Below are 17,529 nucleotides of genomic sequence, written 5' to 3' on the forward strand. Positions count from 1 at the left end.
CACAAATATAATGGATTTCAAAAATGTGCCGCCATGATAAATTTCCCTATAAGCTCAAGGTGCATTATTAGGGGAGCAGCGGGGTAGACCATGCATTATATAAGGTGGAATAGAATACGTATGGTTTCCTTGTGGTCAATTCATATGAGCATTTCTTATGCCTGTGTTCAAGAATGATAATGTCTGTATTATTATTAATTATTATAGGGCCATTTATTCCATGGCGCTTTACATGTGAATAATCATAAATGGTTCCAACTTTTTGGATGGAATGCAAAAAAAAAACCCACATCATGAACTATCAGATGCTAATTTGGAGCCCAGAATTCCGAATAGATGTCACTGGACAATTCCCATACTGTACTATGGCTCTGCATTGGTTAGAACAATGTAGAATTGTATTTTGGGTCACATCTAAGAATATTTGGAGACAAAGAATGAGTCCAGTATTGAGGTATCACGTGTGACAACAGTCTTAATTCTGCTTGGACCTTTTCATCAGTTGGACTGCAACACCATGGGCAATAAATGGGCATTTTGGTGGGTGGTCCAAACAGTTCTTAGTGATCACCATCATTCCACCAAAGTTTACATAGATCAATAGTACAAGCGGATATAAGAAACTTTGTAAATTACATTATCAGAGAAATCTGCTTCTTTCTCCACTATTGAGCCACTTCTTTTCCTCTTCCTGCTTCCTGAACTCACTATCCAACCTGAAAAATGAATCTGTCTGCCGACTCATTGAAGAATCTGTGAGCTGTCTATTGAGAGGAGGAGGGGGCTTATTCTTTCTAGTAAGTGTTTTATCTCACCCCCAGAGCTGGATTCAAGCTAACCTACTGCTCAGTCCTGCTATATAATGTTCTCCATGAATATGTGCTACATAGAGAAAGGAGAGCAGGACTCCCTGTCTGTGCCCGCTGGGTACGGGAGACATCATAATAGATAGTCTCTACCCACTAGCCCAGGGAAAACTTAAAATTGGAGATAGCGCCTGCAGAGGGAAAAACTGTTATAATGGCCTGAAATAATGTCATTCCTCATGTACACACACATAACAGCTCACTCTGAAAATATAATCCCAAACTTTGCAAACAAAAAGTAAGCAATATATTGCAGAAATGGGCTTTAATGTATCCGACAAAATGTATCACTGGTGCTAAATGTTCATATATCTAACCCAATTATTCATCGCAGCCTCCAACTCTCCACTATGGCTGTATGACCGGCAGAAATGACAGCCCATTAGCCGCAGTAATGCACTGTGACAGACCCTGAGTACTGTATTGATTTCTCACTGACCTTACTAGTTTAGTCTTTAATGATATTATCCACTGAAATGTATTTTTATTTAGTGCCACTTAAAGGGTTATTCTCCCAATTCCATTATTTTTCTTTAATCACAGTAAATGCATTGTACTTACTGTTAATATGCAGTCCAATCCCAACATAATATTTCTTTCTCATACCTTTACTGTATTTTTTCCTCTCCGTCTGCCCTCTCTGTGAATTCAGCATCACGTAGCTAAATAGGTGGTCCTATTCTTATATTTATCAGTAGCACCCTGCTTCTCCTGAGTGCTGCAGAGCCCTCCCTCCCTCTTCTGTGTGCTAGTGACCATCCACACATTTCTGTGTTTCTGACTCGGCTGCATCCACCATAGATACATGGCATATCATCAAGCTGATCTAAATATAGAATTAAAGGGGATCTGTCATCAGGATTTCACCCTCCAAACTATTTACATGTGTGTGTAGCTCTTGCAAAGAGAAGTCCAGCAATACCTTTACATGGCCAGTCCGTTCCTCTGTAATTGAGAAATCAAGAGTTTGAATTGATATGTAAGTCAAGCTGTAGATCTGGAACCTCTGTCACTCCAGCTCCATGCTCCGTCCCCACACCGCCTCCTCCTGATAGGCTGACAACCTATCCGCTGTGTGACTGCAAGGTAAAGGAGCTATCAGTAAACCAGTAAGTGGTGGTGCAGGGTGGAGAGTAGAGCTGGAGTGACAAAGGCATCAGATGTACAGACTGCTTTGCATAACAATTCAAATGCTAATTTCTCAGTAAAGGAGAAAAGGACTGGCCATGTAAAAGTATTACTGGACTTCTCTTTGAAAGAACTACATGCACATATAAATAGTTTGGGGCATGAAATCCTGCTGACAAATACCCTTTAACTCTGTATCTTTTGCCATATGCATCAGCAGAGCAGAATTTGCAGTTTTACATCACTGAGCAGTCTGCCGCAGGCATCAAACACAGCAGTGCAGGGACTGTCGATCTCTGCTGAAAACCAGATAACAGAAAAATGATGTAAAGCAAAGCAGAGCTACGCTGGCAGGAAGTCAGCCGAGAGAGATTGCACTGCATAATCCACCAGGAACACTGGAACTACAGCAAGGTGGAGCTAATCGCAACTGGAGTGCACATAGAGCCTGGAGGAGAAGCCTGTGCAAAACGGCAGAATGAAAAATTAGTTACATTGGCTTAAATAAATACATATATATGTACATTATTCTAAGACTATATTGTAGTTTTGAGAATAACCCTTTAACAAGGGAAAAGCTGAACATACAATTATTAATGGGGTGGCCCGAAATAAAAATTAATCATCATTCTAAATCCCTATCTATCTAATATCATAATCTAAACTATGTTCAAATATATATAGTACTTGAATTAAAAATTCCCCATCCTTTCCTAACTACACCAGCCAACGGTTTTTTGTTCCTACTTCCTTTTTGATGACGCTTTGTTTGAGAATCCCAGAGCGTGCTGAGATAGTCAAACGAAGCGTCAGCAAAAATTTTGGACATCTGTCAAGTCAGCAGTCTTCCCCATGATTGTGGAGCTAATGAAACAGACTAAGGGACCATTATAAACGCTTAGGAAGCCTTTGCAGATGTTTTTTGTTAATTATTCTAATTTCCTGAGATAATGACTTTTGGGTTTTCATTGGCTATAAGCCATAATTATCAACATTAACAAAAATAAATGCTTGATATGGATCACTATATTTCTAATGATTCAATACAGTATAATATACGAGTTTCACTTTTTGGACTGAAGAACTAAAATAAATTAACTTTTTGATGATATTCTAATTTAGTGAGAAGGGCCTGTATATATATCAGGATGGGGGACATACAGTGGGGCAAAAAAGTATTTAGTCAGTCAGCAATAGTGCAAGTTCCACCACTTAAAAAGATGAGAGGCGTCTGTAATTTACATCATAGGTAGACCTCAACTATGGGAGACAAACTGAGAAAAAAAAATCCAGAAAATCACATTGTCTGTTTTTTTATCATTTTATTTCCATATTATGGTGGAAAATAAGTATTTGGTCAGAAACAAACAATCAAGATTTCTGGCTCTCACAGACCTGTAACTTCTTCTTTAAGAGTCTCCTCTTTCCTCCACTCATTACCTGTAGTAATGGCACCTGTTTAAACTTGTTATCAGTATAAAAAGACACCTGCGCACACCCTCAAACAGTCTGACTCCAAACTCCACTATGGTGAAGACCAAAGAGCTGTCAAAGGACACCAGAAACAAAATTGTAGCCCTGCACCAGGCTGGGAAGACTGAATCTGCAATAGCCAACCAGCTTGGAGTGAAGAAATCAACAGTGGGAGCAATAATTAGAAAATGGAAGACATTCAAGACCACTGATAATCTCCCTCGATCTGGGGCTCCACGCAAAATCCCACCCCGTGGGGTCAGAATGATCACAAGAACGGTGAGCAAAAATCCCAGAACCACGCGGGGGGACCTAGTGAATGAACTGCAGAGAGCTGGGACCAATGTAACAAGGCCTACCATAAGTAACACACTACGCCACCATGGACTCAGATCCTGCAGTGCCAGACGTGTCCCACTGCTTAAGCCAGTACATGTCCGGGCCCATCTGAAGTTTGCTAGAGAGAGAGCATTTGGATGATCCAGAGGAGTTTTGGGAGAATGTCCTATGGTCTGATGAAACCAAACTGGAACTGTTTGGTAGAAACACAACTTGTCGTGTTTGGAGGAAAAAGAATACTGAGTTGCATCCATCAAACACCATACCTACTGTAAAGCATGGTGGTGGAAACATCATGCTTTGGGGCTGTTTCTCTGCAAAGGGGCCAGGACGACTGATCCGGGTACATGAAAGAATGAATGGGGCCATGTATCGTGAGATTTTGAGTGCAAACCTCCTTCCATCAGCAAGGGCATTGAAGATGAAACGTGGCTCTGTCTTTCAACATGCCAATGATCCAAAGCACACCGCCAGGGCAACGAAGAAGTGGCTTCGTAAGAAGCATTTCAAGGTCCTGGAGTGGCCTAGCCAGTCTCCAGATCTCAACCCTATAGAAAACCTTTGGAGGGAGTTGAAAGTCCGTGTTGCCAAGCGAAAAGCCAAAAACATCACTGTTACAGTGCGCCTGCTCCAGGCAGAAGAGCAGAGCGCAGGCGCCGGATTTCGGACGAAAACAGTGCTGAGGGGGGGCGACAATCGCCCCAGCAGAGATGACTGACTGCAGTTGGGCGCTTCAAAGAGCAGGCTTCAGACCTGCCTCCAGGTACAAAGATAGGTATTTGAGCAAAATTATAAATACCTTTATTGTGGGAATATCAGCAACAAAAACTAAAAGAGTCACCTTGTTAGACTGCAGCATTACTGCTGCACAAGGTGGCTCTTTTAGTTTATAACGGCTGGAGGGGGTGACAGTGTCTCTTTAAACCCTGTATACCTATGACTCTTGTACAATATTTGTGGTATGTCCTGATGAAGGGGTCACCTGATCCCTGAAACGCCTAGAATAAACCACGTTGAAACCTCTACAATTTTTGGAATTCTTCTTGCGGCAGCGCGGGGATGATCCTTTTTTCCTACCTAAGGCCAGTTTCACACGTCAGTGATTCCAGTATGTGAGGTGTCAGTTTTCTCACGTACCGGAGACACTGACACACATAGACACATTAAAATCAATGAGTCTCTGCACGTCAGCATGTTTTCACGGACCGTGTGTCCGTGTGCAAAACACGGAGACATGTCAGTGTTCGTGGGAGCGCACGGATCACACGGACCCATTAAAGTCAATGGGTCCGTGTAAAACACGTACCGCACACGGATGCTGTCCGTGTGCAGTCCGTGTGCGATGCAGGAGACAGCGCTACAGTAAGCGCTGTCCCCTCAGCGTGGTGCTGAAGCCGCCATTCATTTCTTCTCTCCAGCAGCATTCGCTGGAGAGAAGAAATGAAAAATCTTTATTTTGTTGTTTTTTTTGCGTTTGAAATAAAGATCTTTGACACCCCCCCCCCTTCCCACCCCCTGTGCGCCCGCCCGCTGGAAATTAAATACTCACCCGGCTCCCTCGAATCATCCACTATGGGAGGTGGAGCCGCATATTCATCACTGTAATGGGCGGCACCACGTGACCGCTCATACAGGAGAAGCTGCGGCGTGGAGAGGACGCTTCGAGGGAGCCAGAGGAGTATTTAATTTCCAGCGGGTGGGCGCACAGGGGGTGGGAAGGGGGGGTGTCAAAGATCTTTATTTCAAACGCAAAAAAAAAAAAAAAAAAAAAGATTTTTCATTTCTTCTCTCCAGCGAACGCTGCTGGAGAGAAGAAATTAATGACGGCTTCAGCACCACGCTGAGGGGACAGCGCTTACTGTAGCGCTGTCTCCTGCACGGTCCGTGTGGTGCCCAGTCGGCACACTGATGTGCCACGTGAGCACATGGACACACGGACACGGATAACTCCGGTACCGATTTTTCCGGTACCGGAATTATCTAGACGTGTGGGACAGGCCTCAGTGTGTGTTTCAATCAGGTCATGCACTGACCTATGGATCTGCAGCAGCCGCCATTAATATATGTCCTTCCTTCAATCTCACCAGGTGAGTAGTTCTCTTGGTGGGCAACTTTGTGTAACATTTGCTAAGACTCTATTTGCGCTTTTGTGTCTCCCTCTTTTCTCTGACCATATGCAAATATTGACATTCTACTTTATATGCCCTCTACAATTGTTAATAAATATATTAAAAGAAGAGGGCCCAATACTGACCCCTGTGGTATCCCACTGTTAACTGTGACCCAATCAGAGTGTGATCGATTAGTAACCAGCCTTTGTTTCCTGTCACTGAGCCAGTTGTTCACCCAGTTACACATGTTTTCCCCTTGTCCCATTGTTCTCATCTTATGTGCTAAGTGCTAACCTTTTCCCAGACAGTCAACATCCAGGTCCTTATCCTGATCCATTCTGGAACTTTACCTTCTCACAAAAGTTGATCAGATTAGTTTGACAAGACTAATCCCTCAAAATGTTGGATCATGAAGTTATTTTGTATTGAGATACTCCAAGATAGAATTTCTTATAAAATCCAAATATTTTGCCACAATCAAGGTTAAAATTACATTTGTAACCAATTAACCTTTTACTATATATGAAAAGTTTGGCTAGAAACTGGAGTATCCGTAAGAGATCCACACAAATGTGCAGAGTACATATAAACTCCATGCAGATGTTGCCTGTGGCCCAATTAAAACCCAGGACCCCGTGCTAACCATTGAGCCACCCTACTGCACAAAAAGTTAAATGGTCACAAAGATTGCGCAAATCAATAATACGTGTAGGAAGAACGTGTAGGATGGAAAAAATGAGCATCTATGATCCACATAACAAATCACACCAGATGATGGTATGCTAGTTCAGATACTACCTTATGGGCTGCAATTGCAATTCCTTAGGCTAGGTTCACATTGCGTTAGTGGTGGGTGATCGCTAACGGACAGCGTTACACGGTGAAAATGTCGCAATTAACGCCGTGCAACGGGTCCGTTAGCGCACCCATTGACAGCAATGTTGTTTCTGCCTGAAGCGCATTGCTAGCGCGTGCCTTTTTCGGCTCGCGCTAGCGATGTGCCGTTCTTTTGTGGTGCGCCTCGGACGCTGCTTGCAGCGTCCGCGGCGCGCCCGAGGTCCGTTCCCCGCTCTCGCAGATCGGGGATCTGCGAGAGTGGTGACGTTAGCGGGACCCCTAAACACGGCCCCTACAAATACATTGCGTTAGCGCAATCCGCTAGCGCTAGCGCTAAACGGATTGCCCTAACGCAATGTGAACCTAGCCTTATATCTGCATAACCACATCATCCTAAGTATCAAATCCTATGCTCATAGTTCCCTTATATATAATTTAGTAATTATACTAATTATTGCCTTTACTAAATTATATATAAGGGAATTATGAGCATAGGATTTGATACTTAGGATGATGTGGTTATGCAGATATAAGGAATTGCAATTGCAGCCCATAAGATAGTATCTGAACTAGCATACCATCATCTGGTGTGATTTGTTATGTGGATCATAGATGCTCATTTTTTCCGTCCTACACGTTCTTCCCTTGGTCATTATTTTTTCACTTTTTGGAGTTATTCACAATATATTGTATGAGACCCATGTAATTAAATATGACTATGTAATCTTTTGAGTATTTAATAAAAATAGAATTTTTTTATTTAACTTTTTGGAAATCTGCAAGGAGTTTGTATGTTCTCTCCGTATTTGTGTGGGTTTCCTCTGGGTTCTCCGGTTTCCTCCCACATTCCAAAGACATACAGATAGGGAATTTAGATTGTGAGCCCCATCGGGGACAGCGATGGTAATGTCTGTAAAGCACTGCGTAATATGTTAGCGCTATAAAAAGAAGAAATAAAGAGAGGTTTGCTTTGTTCTTCTCTTATGATCCACTTCTGCTCCAAGCCCCTGCCATCTGAACTCACCATTGTTAGCTTACTGAGAGATCAGGTTACAGCTGCTCATTGAAGTCTTTGGAGAGGGGAAGAGAGATACACAGTTACACCCCAGAGCTGGATTTACTGCTACAATACTCAGTAGTGCTATATAATGTCCACTATACTGCTTCTGCTTCTGCTCAGGAGAGCAGGATTTTCTTTATATCTGTGTGTACTGAGTATGAGCGACATCAAAGCAGCTGGACTCCAACTCTAAGGCTAAGTTCACACGTTGCAGAATTGCCGCGAAAATTTCCGCGGCAATTCTGCGCCTCCTGCCGCGGGTATATCGCATGCAGAATTTGCATGCATATACCCGCAGAAAACTAGCGTTTTGCAAGCATAATTAGCTTGCAGAATGCTAGCGTTTCCCAAGCGATCTGTAGCATCGCTTGGAAAACTGTTTGACAGGTTGGTCACACTTGTCAAACATAGTGTTTGACAAGTGTGACCAACTTTTTACTATAGATGCAGCCTATGCAGCATCTATAGTAAAAGATAGAATGTTAAAAATAATAAAAAAAAATAAAAAAATGGTTATACTCACCTCAGCGGCGTCCGTTCCTAATGCTGTGTGTTCAGGACCTTCCATTGACGTAGCGGTCACGTGACCGCGGGTCATGTGACCGCGACGTCATCGAAGGTCCTTCACACACACCTCGGAAGCCGCTGAGAAGGTCGGGCCACCAGAGGGTGAGTATATCGCTATTTTTTATTTTAATTCTTTTTTTTTTACCACTTATATGGTGCCCAGTCCGTGGAGGAGAGTCTCCTCTCCTCCACCCTGGGTACCAACCGCACATGATCTGCTTGCTTCCCGCATGGTGTGCACAGCCCCGTGCGGGAAGTAAGCAGATCAATGCACTCCTATGGGTGCAGAATCGCCGCGATTCCGCAATTTTAATGAACATGCTGCGTTTTTTTCTGGATTGCGATTCTGCTCAGGAAAAAAATGCAGCATGTGCACAAAAAATGCGGATTGCATTCTGTTACATAGGATGCTTAATGGTAGCGTTTTTTTTCGCGGTTTTATAGCGTTTTTATAGCGAAAAACCGCGAAAAAAACGCAAAAAATCTGCTACGTGTGCACACAGCCTAAAGGGGGAAAATGCAGGATACAAGTCATAGAATGGCTAGAAATAGTGTTATTCCTTCTGTTTACACACAATGTCTTATTCTGAAAAGTCACCTGAAATAACAGGTAAATGTTTTGAGAACTGCTTATCGCTACATGTCACTTCCTGAAGGTTCCCTTGTTTGACGTGGCAATTAAAATGGGGACATACAGACCCTCTGCTTTCCCTAGGGTTTCTGACCTTCCATGGTATTTATTCCTATTTGCTTGATGTAGGTGTAAAGCCTGCTGCAGAGCAGAAGCACAAATCCTCCACCAGGGTGTTCGGATGAAGGAAAATTGGTGTACTCACAGAGAAACCACAGAGCAGCAGGCAGGAGCTACTTTGTGGCGGAAGAGTCGTCAGAAAAGCCGGGTCAGCAACAGAGAGGGAATGAAGTACCAGAGGTCACAGCAATACACGTGATCAGAAACAAGCCAAAGAAGCCAGAGCCAGTTGGGAGCTGGAAAGCCAGAGACGGAAGGCAATCAAACAGGTCAGGGGACAAGCCAAGTCAAATTCCAGGAGGTCACAACACAGAGAGCAAATACTACGACGAGCGAAGTCACAGGGGAAAACAGGAATGGGACATAGGTAAACGGGCAGAGGACAAATCAGAGTATAACGGGGTCAGCTGCTCAAGCCAGAGACTGGAACTATAACTGACACTGCTTGCAGGTAACAGCGGACTGAAATAGCCAGACAGATCCCATAACGAGGCAAGGAAGATTAACCCCCGCATGACCATCCTGGGGAGTTAATAATCAGAAACAAACCCTGGACTGGATCATGACAGTTGGATGACTCCTTGATTTAACATATCGATATACTTTGTTGCACTACATAATTGCATTTTATTTCATGTACTTCTTATATTATTTCTTAGCATTGGCCAGAGACCTTTGGTTACAGGAGGTAGGGGGAACATTTGGCCAGTTTGATTTTTATGTCTATCATAGTGGTACTTTTTTAAGTGTTTTGAACCATTTATACGTCTCTTTGTGCTTTGCACTGAAGCTTTAATAAAACGGTATTTTTTATGATACCCAGTGACATGCACAGAGACTTTTCAGATAGATCTTGGTATTTTCTCTTGATGCAGAGCAATGAATATCACAGGATTAGTTCTCTTGTCTCCACTTCCAGCTTATGGTTTATCCTTTTAGTCTTTTATATAACATTTCAGAAATTAAGCACCAATCTAGTTCCGCCGCTCCCCGTTTTGTTCATGCGCTGACCCTTCGCTCACATCCCTGTTATGCGGAGTATTCTCTGTGCTATCTAAAATTGCAAAAAAGAACATCCTATCTCCAACCGAAACCCTAGCTTTACCCATCAATCACAGTTCTCTTTGGGCAAGGTACAGAAGGACTGACCCTCAATTAAATTTCTCGCTCAGTGTTATTCAAGGACCGGCTTCTTGTATCCAAACCCCTTTGATATTCTCTTTATCAGCCTATGTTTACAGTTTCTAATTCCCTTTGATATATAGTAGCACGAGTTGCGTCACCTTGTGCACAACATTCAGTCCGTTTCAAGGGCACTGCTTCTTCCGGAAGGGTTTTATGTTTGCCCTTGAAAGTCCCACTGTAGTATTTGCAATCTCCTATTCCTTCCACCATAGAAGCCCATGCAAAAAAAATGACTGATACATAACTTATAAGCTGCTAGGCAGTGAACATTATGTACAAAAACCTCTTTGTCCTGCCAGCTGTCTACAAACTGATGCTCAACTTCATGGAAGTCAAAAACACAGAATGGACCACCAATAGAACTTGGTAAGAGTTCCTTTCCCATCATGCAAAACCTATAGAAAAGCATGGTCTATAGGTGCACATACCAGACCAATAGGTCCAGGAACTGTCCTGATTTTCCACTTTTTTTTTTTAATTGGCAGTTCTTCTTTATCAGTATTTTGCCAGAACAATAGGTACCAGAACTTCCTTTTCCTTCATTTCTCCGCCTGTGTTGCTCGTGTCAAATTTTTCCCTAACATTCACTCTTAGTAAATCATTGTTTATTATTTCATAAACTCATTGAGATGAACTTTAAAAATTAGTCCTCATATACGTACACAGAACCTATACAGCAGCACATAGTCCTTACAGACCTTGATTACAGAAGAATAGCCAATCCATAGGTCACCAAGTAGTTCATCCATGACGTGCAACTCTTGTAGGGGAGCAGGGGTCCTGTATAAAATTGGAGGGACAGCATGTGACGGGCTCATAGATTTCTATGGACACTGCATGACGGATCTGATCAGCAGGGATCTGTGATACAATGCAGCCAAGTAGCTAAACATTAGTCAATAAAGGTACCTTCACACTGAACAACTTAACGATAACGATAGCGATCCGTGACGTTGCAGCGTCCTGGATAGCGATATCGTCGTGTTTGACACGCAGCAGCGATCAGGATCCTGCTGTGACATCGTTGGTCGGAGCTAGAAGGCCAGCACCTTATTTCGTCGCTGGATCACCCGCTGACATCGCTGAGTCGGCGTGTGTGACGCTGATTCAGCGATGTCTTCACTGGTAACCAGGGTAAACATCGGGTTACTAAGCGCAGGGCCGCGCTTAGTAACCCGATATTTACCCTGGTTACCATTGTAAATGTAAAAAAAACCAAACACTGCATACTTACATTCCGGTGTCTGTCGCGTCCCCCGGCGTCCGCTTCCCTGCACTGTGTCAGCGCCGGCTGGCCGTAAAGCAGAGCACAGCGGTGACGTCACCGCTCTGCTTTAGGGCCAGCGCTTACACAGTGCAGGGAAGCGGACGCCGGGGAACGCGACAGACACCGGAATGTAAGTATGTAGTGTTTTTTTTTTTTTTTTACAGTTACACTGGTAACCAGGGTAAACATCGGGTTACTAAGCGCGGCCCTGTGCTTAGTAACCCGATGTTTACTCTGGTTACCCGGGGACTTCGGCATCGTTGGTCGCTGGAGAGCTGTCTGTGTGACAGCTCTCCAGCGACCACACAACGACCAATCGCTGCAGCGATCGGCATTGTTGTCTATATCGCTGCAGCGTCGCTTAATGTGACGGTACCTTTAGTCAAATACATAAGTCAATAAATTGTAGATAAGAGGCATTTTTTAATACCAATGACACAAAGTCATACAATAATGATTTATATATCTGTAGGAGTCTAATGAAATCAGCCTTTACAGTTGTTTTTTGTTAATTATTCTAATTTACTGAGATAACGACTTTTGGGTTTTCATTGGCTGTAAGCAATAATCATCAACATTAACAGAAATAAACACATGAAATATTGACTCTATGTAATATAGGAGTTTCACACTTTCTATTGGTGAACTGAAATAAATTCACTTTTTGATGACATTCTAATTTAGTGAGAAGCACCTGTATAAATAGAACGTACCATGAATTGCATTTTAGTTTGTATAGGTAGTGTGCACGTGGAACATTTGCATTGCCTTTTGCTGTAGTATTTTACTTTACCGACCAGATGTCCTTTGTTAATGAATGAGAATCTATTAATTCCCAACCACAAATAACATTATTTCCCTTGCAATATACCAATGCTGCAGAAAAAGACATGGACCGCACATCCAAAAATCAGACGTAGATCTAATGCCGCTAATGTTTTATCAGCCCAGTGTTATACTATGGGGCAATGCAGAAATGCAATTATTTTCTCACACTGATTCACACGAGAAAACAATCTCAGCATTGTGGCTCCGATCACTATCAGCCATACAAGTCTATGGGTATGTGTGAAGCATCAGGCTGCACTCGGATGTCAGAGTCAGTGGAGAAGACGGAGAAATTAAGTTCTCCATCTTCTCAGCACCTGTGCTGCCGTCCTCTCGTGCCCAAGAATCGGATCACGCTTAGATGACACTCGGATCCGAGACAATTGTCATTAGCTTAATCGGCCCGAGAATTCACGCCAGTGTGAGCGTATCCTAAGGGGGTAGTGCCGTGCACCACCCACCGCTCCAGCGACAGTCCCCATTACTCGAGGTCACACCAACGCACAGGCACAGAACCACAGCAACAATGAATGTTGCACACCATCAACACCAAGTGAAAGGATGAAACGAAACTCACCAAGCTCTCAGACTGTTCTGGGGAATCACCATTGCACCATGGGAGCTGTGAGGCACCAGGTCGCCTGCCCTGCTGGTGCACTCTCGCTACGATGGTGGTGGTTGGGGCACAGCGCCACACTCTTAAGGCTATAAACAGTTAGGAACCCACTGACTGGGAATTCCCAGTAAATATTTTTAAAACCTAACCAATGGATAGGTGATAACTGTATGGCCACTCAGTGTCCGACCATTGGGACAAACAATGACATCGAGAATGAGAGTCCCATTCAGCTACAAAGCTTGGTGGCTGTACAACACAGTAAAGGCAAACAACTTGGTAGTTACACATCCAAGTTGAGGAACAGAGCTTGATTGTTAGACATCATATTTGAGGAACAGAGCTCAATGGTTACATATCAGAATTGAGGAACAGAGCTTGATGGATACACATCATTGTTCAGGCACACAGCTTGATGATTACACATCAGAGTTGAGGAATAGAGCTTAATTGTTAGATATCATTGTTGAGGCACAGAGCTTGATGGTTACACATCAGAGTTGAGGCACAGAACTTGATGGTTACACATCAGAGATGAGGCACAGAGCTAGATGGTTACACATCAGAGTTGAGGCATAGAGTTGATGTTTACACATCATAGTTGAGACACAGAGCTTGATGGTTACTCATCCTATTTGAGGAACAGAGCTTGATGGTTACACATCATAGCTGAGGCACAGAGTTTGATGGTTACACATCCTATTTGAGGAACAGAGCTTGATGGTTACACATCAGAATTGCGGCACAGAGCTTGTTGGTTACACATCAGAGTTGAGGCACAGAGCTTGATGGTTACACATCAGAGTTGAGGTACAGAGCTTGATGGTTACACATCAGAGGTGCGGCACAGAGCTTGATGGTTACTCATCATATTTTAGGAACAGAGCTTGATGGTTACTCATCATAGTTGAAGTACATATATTTGAGGAACAGAGCTTGATGGCTACTCATCATAGTTGAGGCACAGAGCTTGATGGTTACTCATCATATTTTAGGAACAGAGCTTGATGGTTACTCATCATAGTTGAGGTACATATATTTGAGGAACAGAGCTTGATGGCTACTCATCATATTTTAGGAACAGAGCTTGCTGGTTACTCATCATAGTTGAGGAACAGAGCTTGATGGTTACACATCAGAGTTGAGATACAATGTTTTGCACTAGAACAACAGCATAAAGGCACAAAGCTTAGTGACTATACACTAGAGACTAGGTCAGAGTTTGGCTGTCGCTCTTCAAAGTTGATCATAATATGACGGTTATTAAACAGAATAAAGACACAGAGCTCGGTTGCTACACATCAAACTTGAGACACAGAGCAGGGCAGTAATACATAAATGTTAAAGCAAAGAACTTGGTAGTTACCAGCAGTAACAGGAACAGTCTCTTAGCACAGTGCAAAATGTAACTAACGGCAAATAGTTACAGGATTTAGCAGGCTGGCAGGGTCAGTGTCTCAGTTCTCTTACCTAAGTCAGAACATTAAAGCATGTGCAGTGCACCATACATTCTGTAGATAATGCATACACATGCCGTTGGATCCAAGGGTCTCTACTCCATTTAACAAGACAGGCTTCAACCACACATCCTCCTCATTTCTCCTAACTCATAACAGTTGTGTCTAGGTTTGGGAAACTCTACTTGCTGCAGGCTCTGGCTCACTGTACCACTCTTTGACCACTGAACCAACAGGCACGCTAAGATGCCTCCTTATTGTTGCACACCTGTCCCAGGTCTGGGCTCTGCTCCCTAATACCCTAGTCCACGAAACTTTCTTGTGCTCCACATCGGGCTTTGCAAGTAACCTGGCGTGCTGCCGTATGTTCAACTTCATAGTCCTACAATAGGCCTCCCAAGACACACACACACACACACACACACACACACACACACCTGTGTCTTGTAATTAAAACTTTTAGTTTGTCAGTGCAGAATTCCCTGTCTGAGGTCTCCAGGACGTCTCCTGGCTGACTGCAGCTTCCAGTTCCTCAGTTACCTGTCTGCCTGTGATTTTCCCTACCTCTCCTACTTGTCTGTGGTTTCCCAGACATCTCCAGTCTGCCTGTGGCTTCCAGGACCCCATCTATCTGTCTTTGGTCTTCCAGGACCTCTGCTATGTGTCTGCCTGTTGCTTCCACATATTCAAAGGTGCAAATAGGCCCCTTATCTCTTGGGCCCCTTTGCAGCTGCCTAGGTTGCGCCAATGATATGTCTGCCCATGGTCCATGGTTCAGTTACACATTATGTAGTAAGTCAATGCTCTGACGTTCCCCATCGCAGTGCCATTTTACAAGCTATTATTTTACAACTGCGGCTGTGCAGAGAAACACTACTTTCATGCACTGACAACTCATTAGTTATTAGGGTCTTACACTTTCATCTTTTTCTTACTAATTAGTTGTGGACATGGTAAAAATAATAGAATCATCTCATGCCAAGTGATACATCTCCCTAGTGTACAGGCTGCAGTGGTGACATCATATTAAAAGCGCTGCAGCCAATCACTGGCTCACCTAGCACCAGAACAGCAATAAGATTAACTGCAGCACTTTTCACCGCTGCAGCCAGTGCACAATCACCGGAGCAGCAGTAGAAACACAGCGTGGACCCAGGAATTATTTTTGCAATGGTCCAAACAAATTAGTGAAAAAAAGTTGTTGCTTTTTCAGTTTTATTAAAAATCGTGATCATGTACTTAAAGTCTGGAAATGATTTGCAATGACTAATCACATAATTATTTTATTTCACACCATGAAAAATGTGGAGTTTCCTAAATATCATCTATAAAGCGCGATTGTATCAAAACACAGAAAACTAAACAGCCACGAAGTCGAAAAGACAGAGGATGGATGTTTATTGTCTTTAATGCCTGCCTCAAAGACGTACAGTAGGAGACCCTTGGACAGAAGGGGCTTTGTCCATTTTGGTAAATTTTAATGGATAGTCACCAAATTTCCATTTCCCAGGATTGGGAAATAAACCCAAGGTCACTTTTTATGAGCTGATAAGTGTTAAGGCACCGACCACTTTTGGGTATAATATATCAGTGTGAAAGGCCAGGTAATAGTTAATTTATGGGATCTGAATACATTTTCACCTAATAATGTTTTCTACATCTGATAGTCCTCAATGCACCAAGCAGACGGATTTGCATCTGCCACATTTAGGGATGGACGGAGCTGGGGACAGTCAGCAGGTAACGGACTCCTATGACAAGTGACAAAATTGGCCTGTTGCTGACTCAGCCTTTAGCTTTTGGATCTCACTGCTGAGTCATTGGCACAAATAATCTGCTCACTTTGTGATTTTTTTTCTCCCTTAATATGTCCCAGATTTGCACAGAATATTGCAAGCCGGGCATAAAAATGTCAGACCTGCATTCCATCCACACGATCCGTGTAACACACACCGCACCCTCCTGTAGTGTCTAATTCCTGCAGTCCCCCTGCAGTCCCCGTCTATAGGATTCGGATACACTTTAAATACAAGAAGAGTTATACATAGAATCCAGAAAGTAACTTTCCTATTATCCTGGGTAGACAATGTTGCTAAGCAGTATAGTAATTTAGTCAATTATTCATATTATTAAAAGCAACTGTGCCACTTACCCAGGGTCACGACGAGCCATGACTGACGTATACAAGGGAATAATTCTCTTTCCCACGGGGGTCCCAGGGGCATTTTCTCTCAAGGGAGTAAAGTAGTTGACAAACGAAATGCTATGGAAGAGCCGTGATGATCAACCTGAAGGAAATAAGAAGAGTGTGCCATAAAATGAATACCCATCATGTCCTTGTATAAGGGATAAAGCAGTGCCAGCCCTAAGTGGCAAAGACTGGAGTCATATTTCGGTGCTTTAGAACCTTCTTAATCCTCACAAATAAGTACAAAGTGCAATATAAAATATATAAACCCCCAACCTCACACTAATGTGGCTAATAAATGTGCAAACTGCATGCACTCAGGTGGCCCAGACATTATGTGCCCAGCAGCTTGCCCGCTTACCTGGCTGTGTAGGTACAGGGCAGGGTGTCTGTGTGTCCCCCCCACCTTTGCCCCTCTTCTCTCCTGTCCTCCTCTCTCTATCCCTGGACTGCTTCCCATGTGCAGATACACTACTGCTGACTTCTCATCTCTGCAGTTTTAATGGGGGAGGAGAGTACTAAGCCCTGCCTCTGCCCCTGTCTGCAGAGTCTTCTGTATGAGAGTAGGAGATACTCTCCATCACTATACAATGCAGCAACTTCAATGCAGGCAGCACAAGGTCTGGGCATAAAGTGCTGCACTGTCTGTGCCAATCCATGGGGCACTACAAAAGCTGAATCATGAGCTTCTTCTGTCTGCAATACTCTATTTACAAATATGTACCATTCTATTTACAAACAAGTGCAAAAGAGATACATGCTGGCTTATTCACCTGCAGCAAAAAAATGATTATTGGGCAATTAATGCATAGGAAGAAGACTGAAAATTATGCAATTAATTCATTGGAATAAGACT

At 43.2% G+C, this 17,529-nt stretch overlaps 1 protein-coding gene across 1 annotated transcript in view; it reads right to left on the reverse strand.

The window, feature by feature from the left end:
• Window positions 1-17,279, reverse strand: part of SCN4B (sodium voltage-gated channel beta subunit 4) — a 34,881-nt gene extending 17,602 nt beyond the window's left edge. Inside the window, exons 1-2 of the mRNA XM_077249904.1 lie at window positions 17,035-17,279; window positions 16,638-16,773 (exon numbers count right to left, since the gene is read on the reverse strand). Of these exons, the coding sequence (XP_077106019.1) occupies window positions 16,638-16,710 (73 nt within the window). The 5' untranslated portion in view covers window positions 16,711-16,773; window positions 17,035-17,279. The remainder of the gene's footprint in view (window positions 1-16,637; window positions 16,774-17,034) is intronic.
• Window positions 17,280-17,529: the final 250 nt, after the last annotated feature.

This window comes from Ranitomeya variabilis, chromosome 4, assembly GCF_051348905.1.
Source record: "Ranitomeya variabilis isolate aRanVar5 chromosome 4, aRanVar5.hap1, whole genome shotgun sequence".
NCBI classification, from domain to species: Eukaryota; Metazoa; Chordata; class Amphibia; order Anura; family Dendrobatidae; genus Ranitomeya; species Ranitomeya variabilis.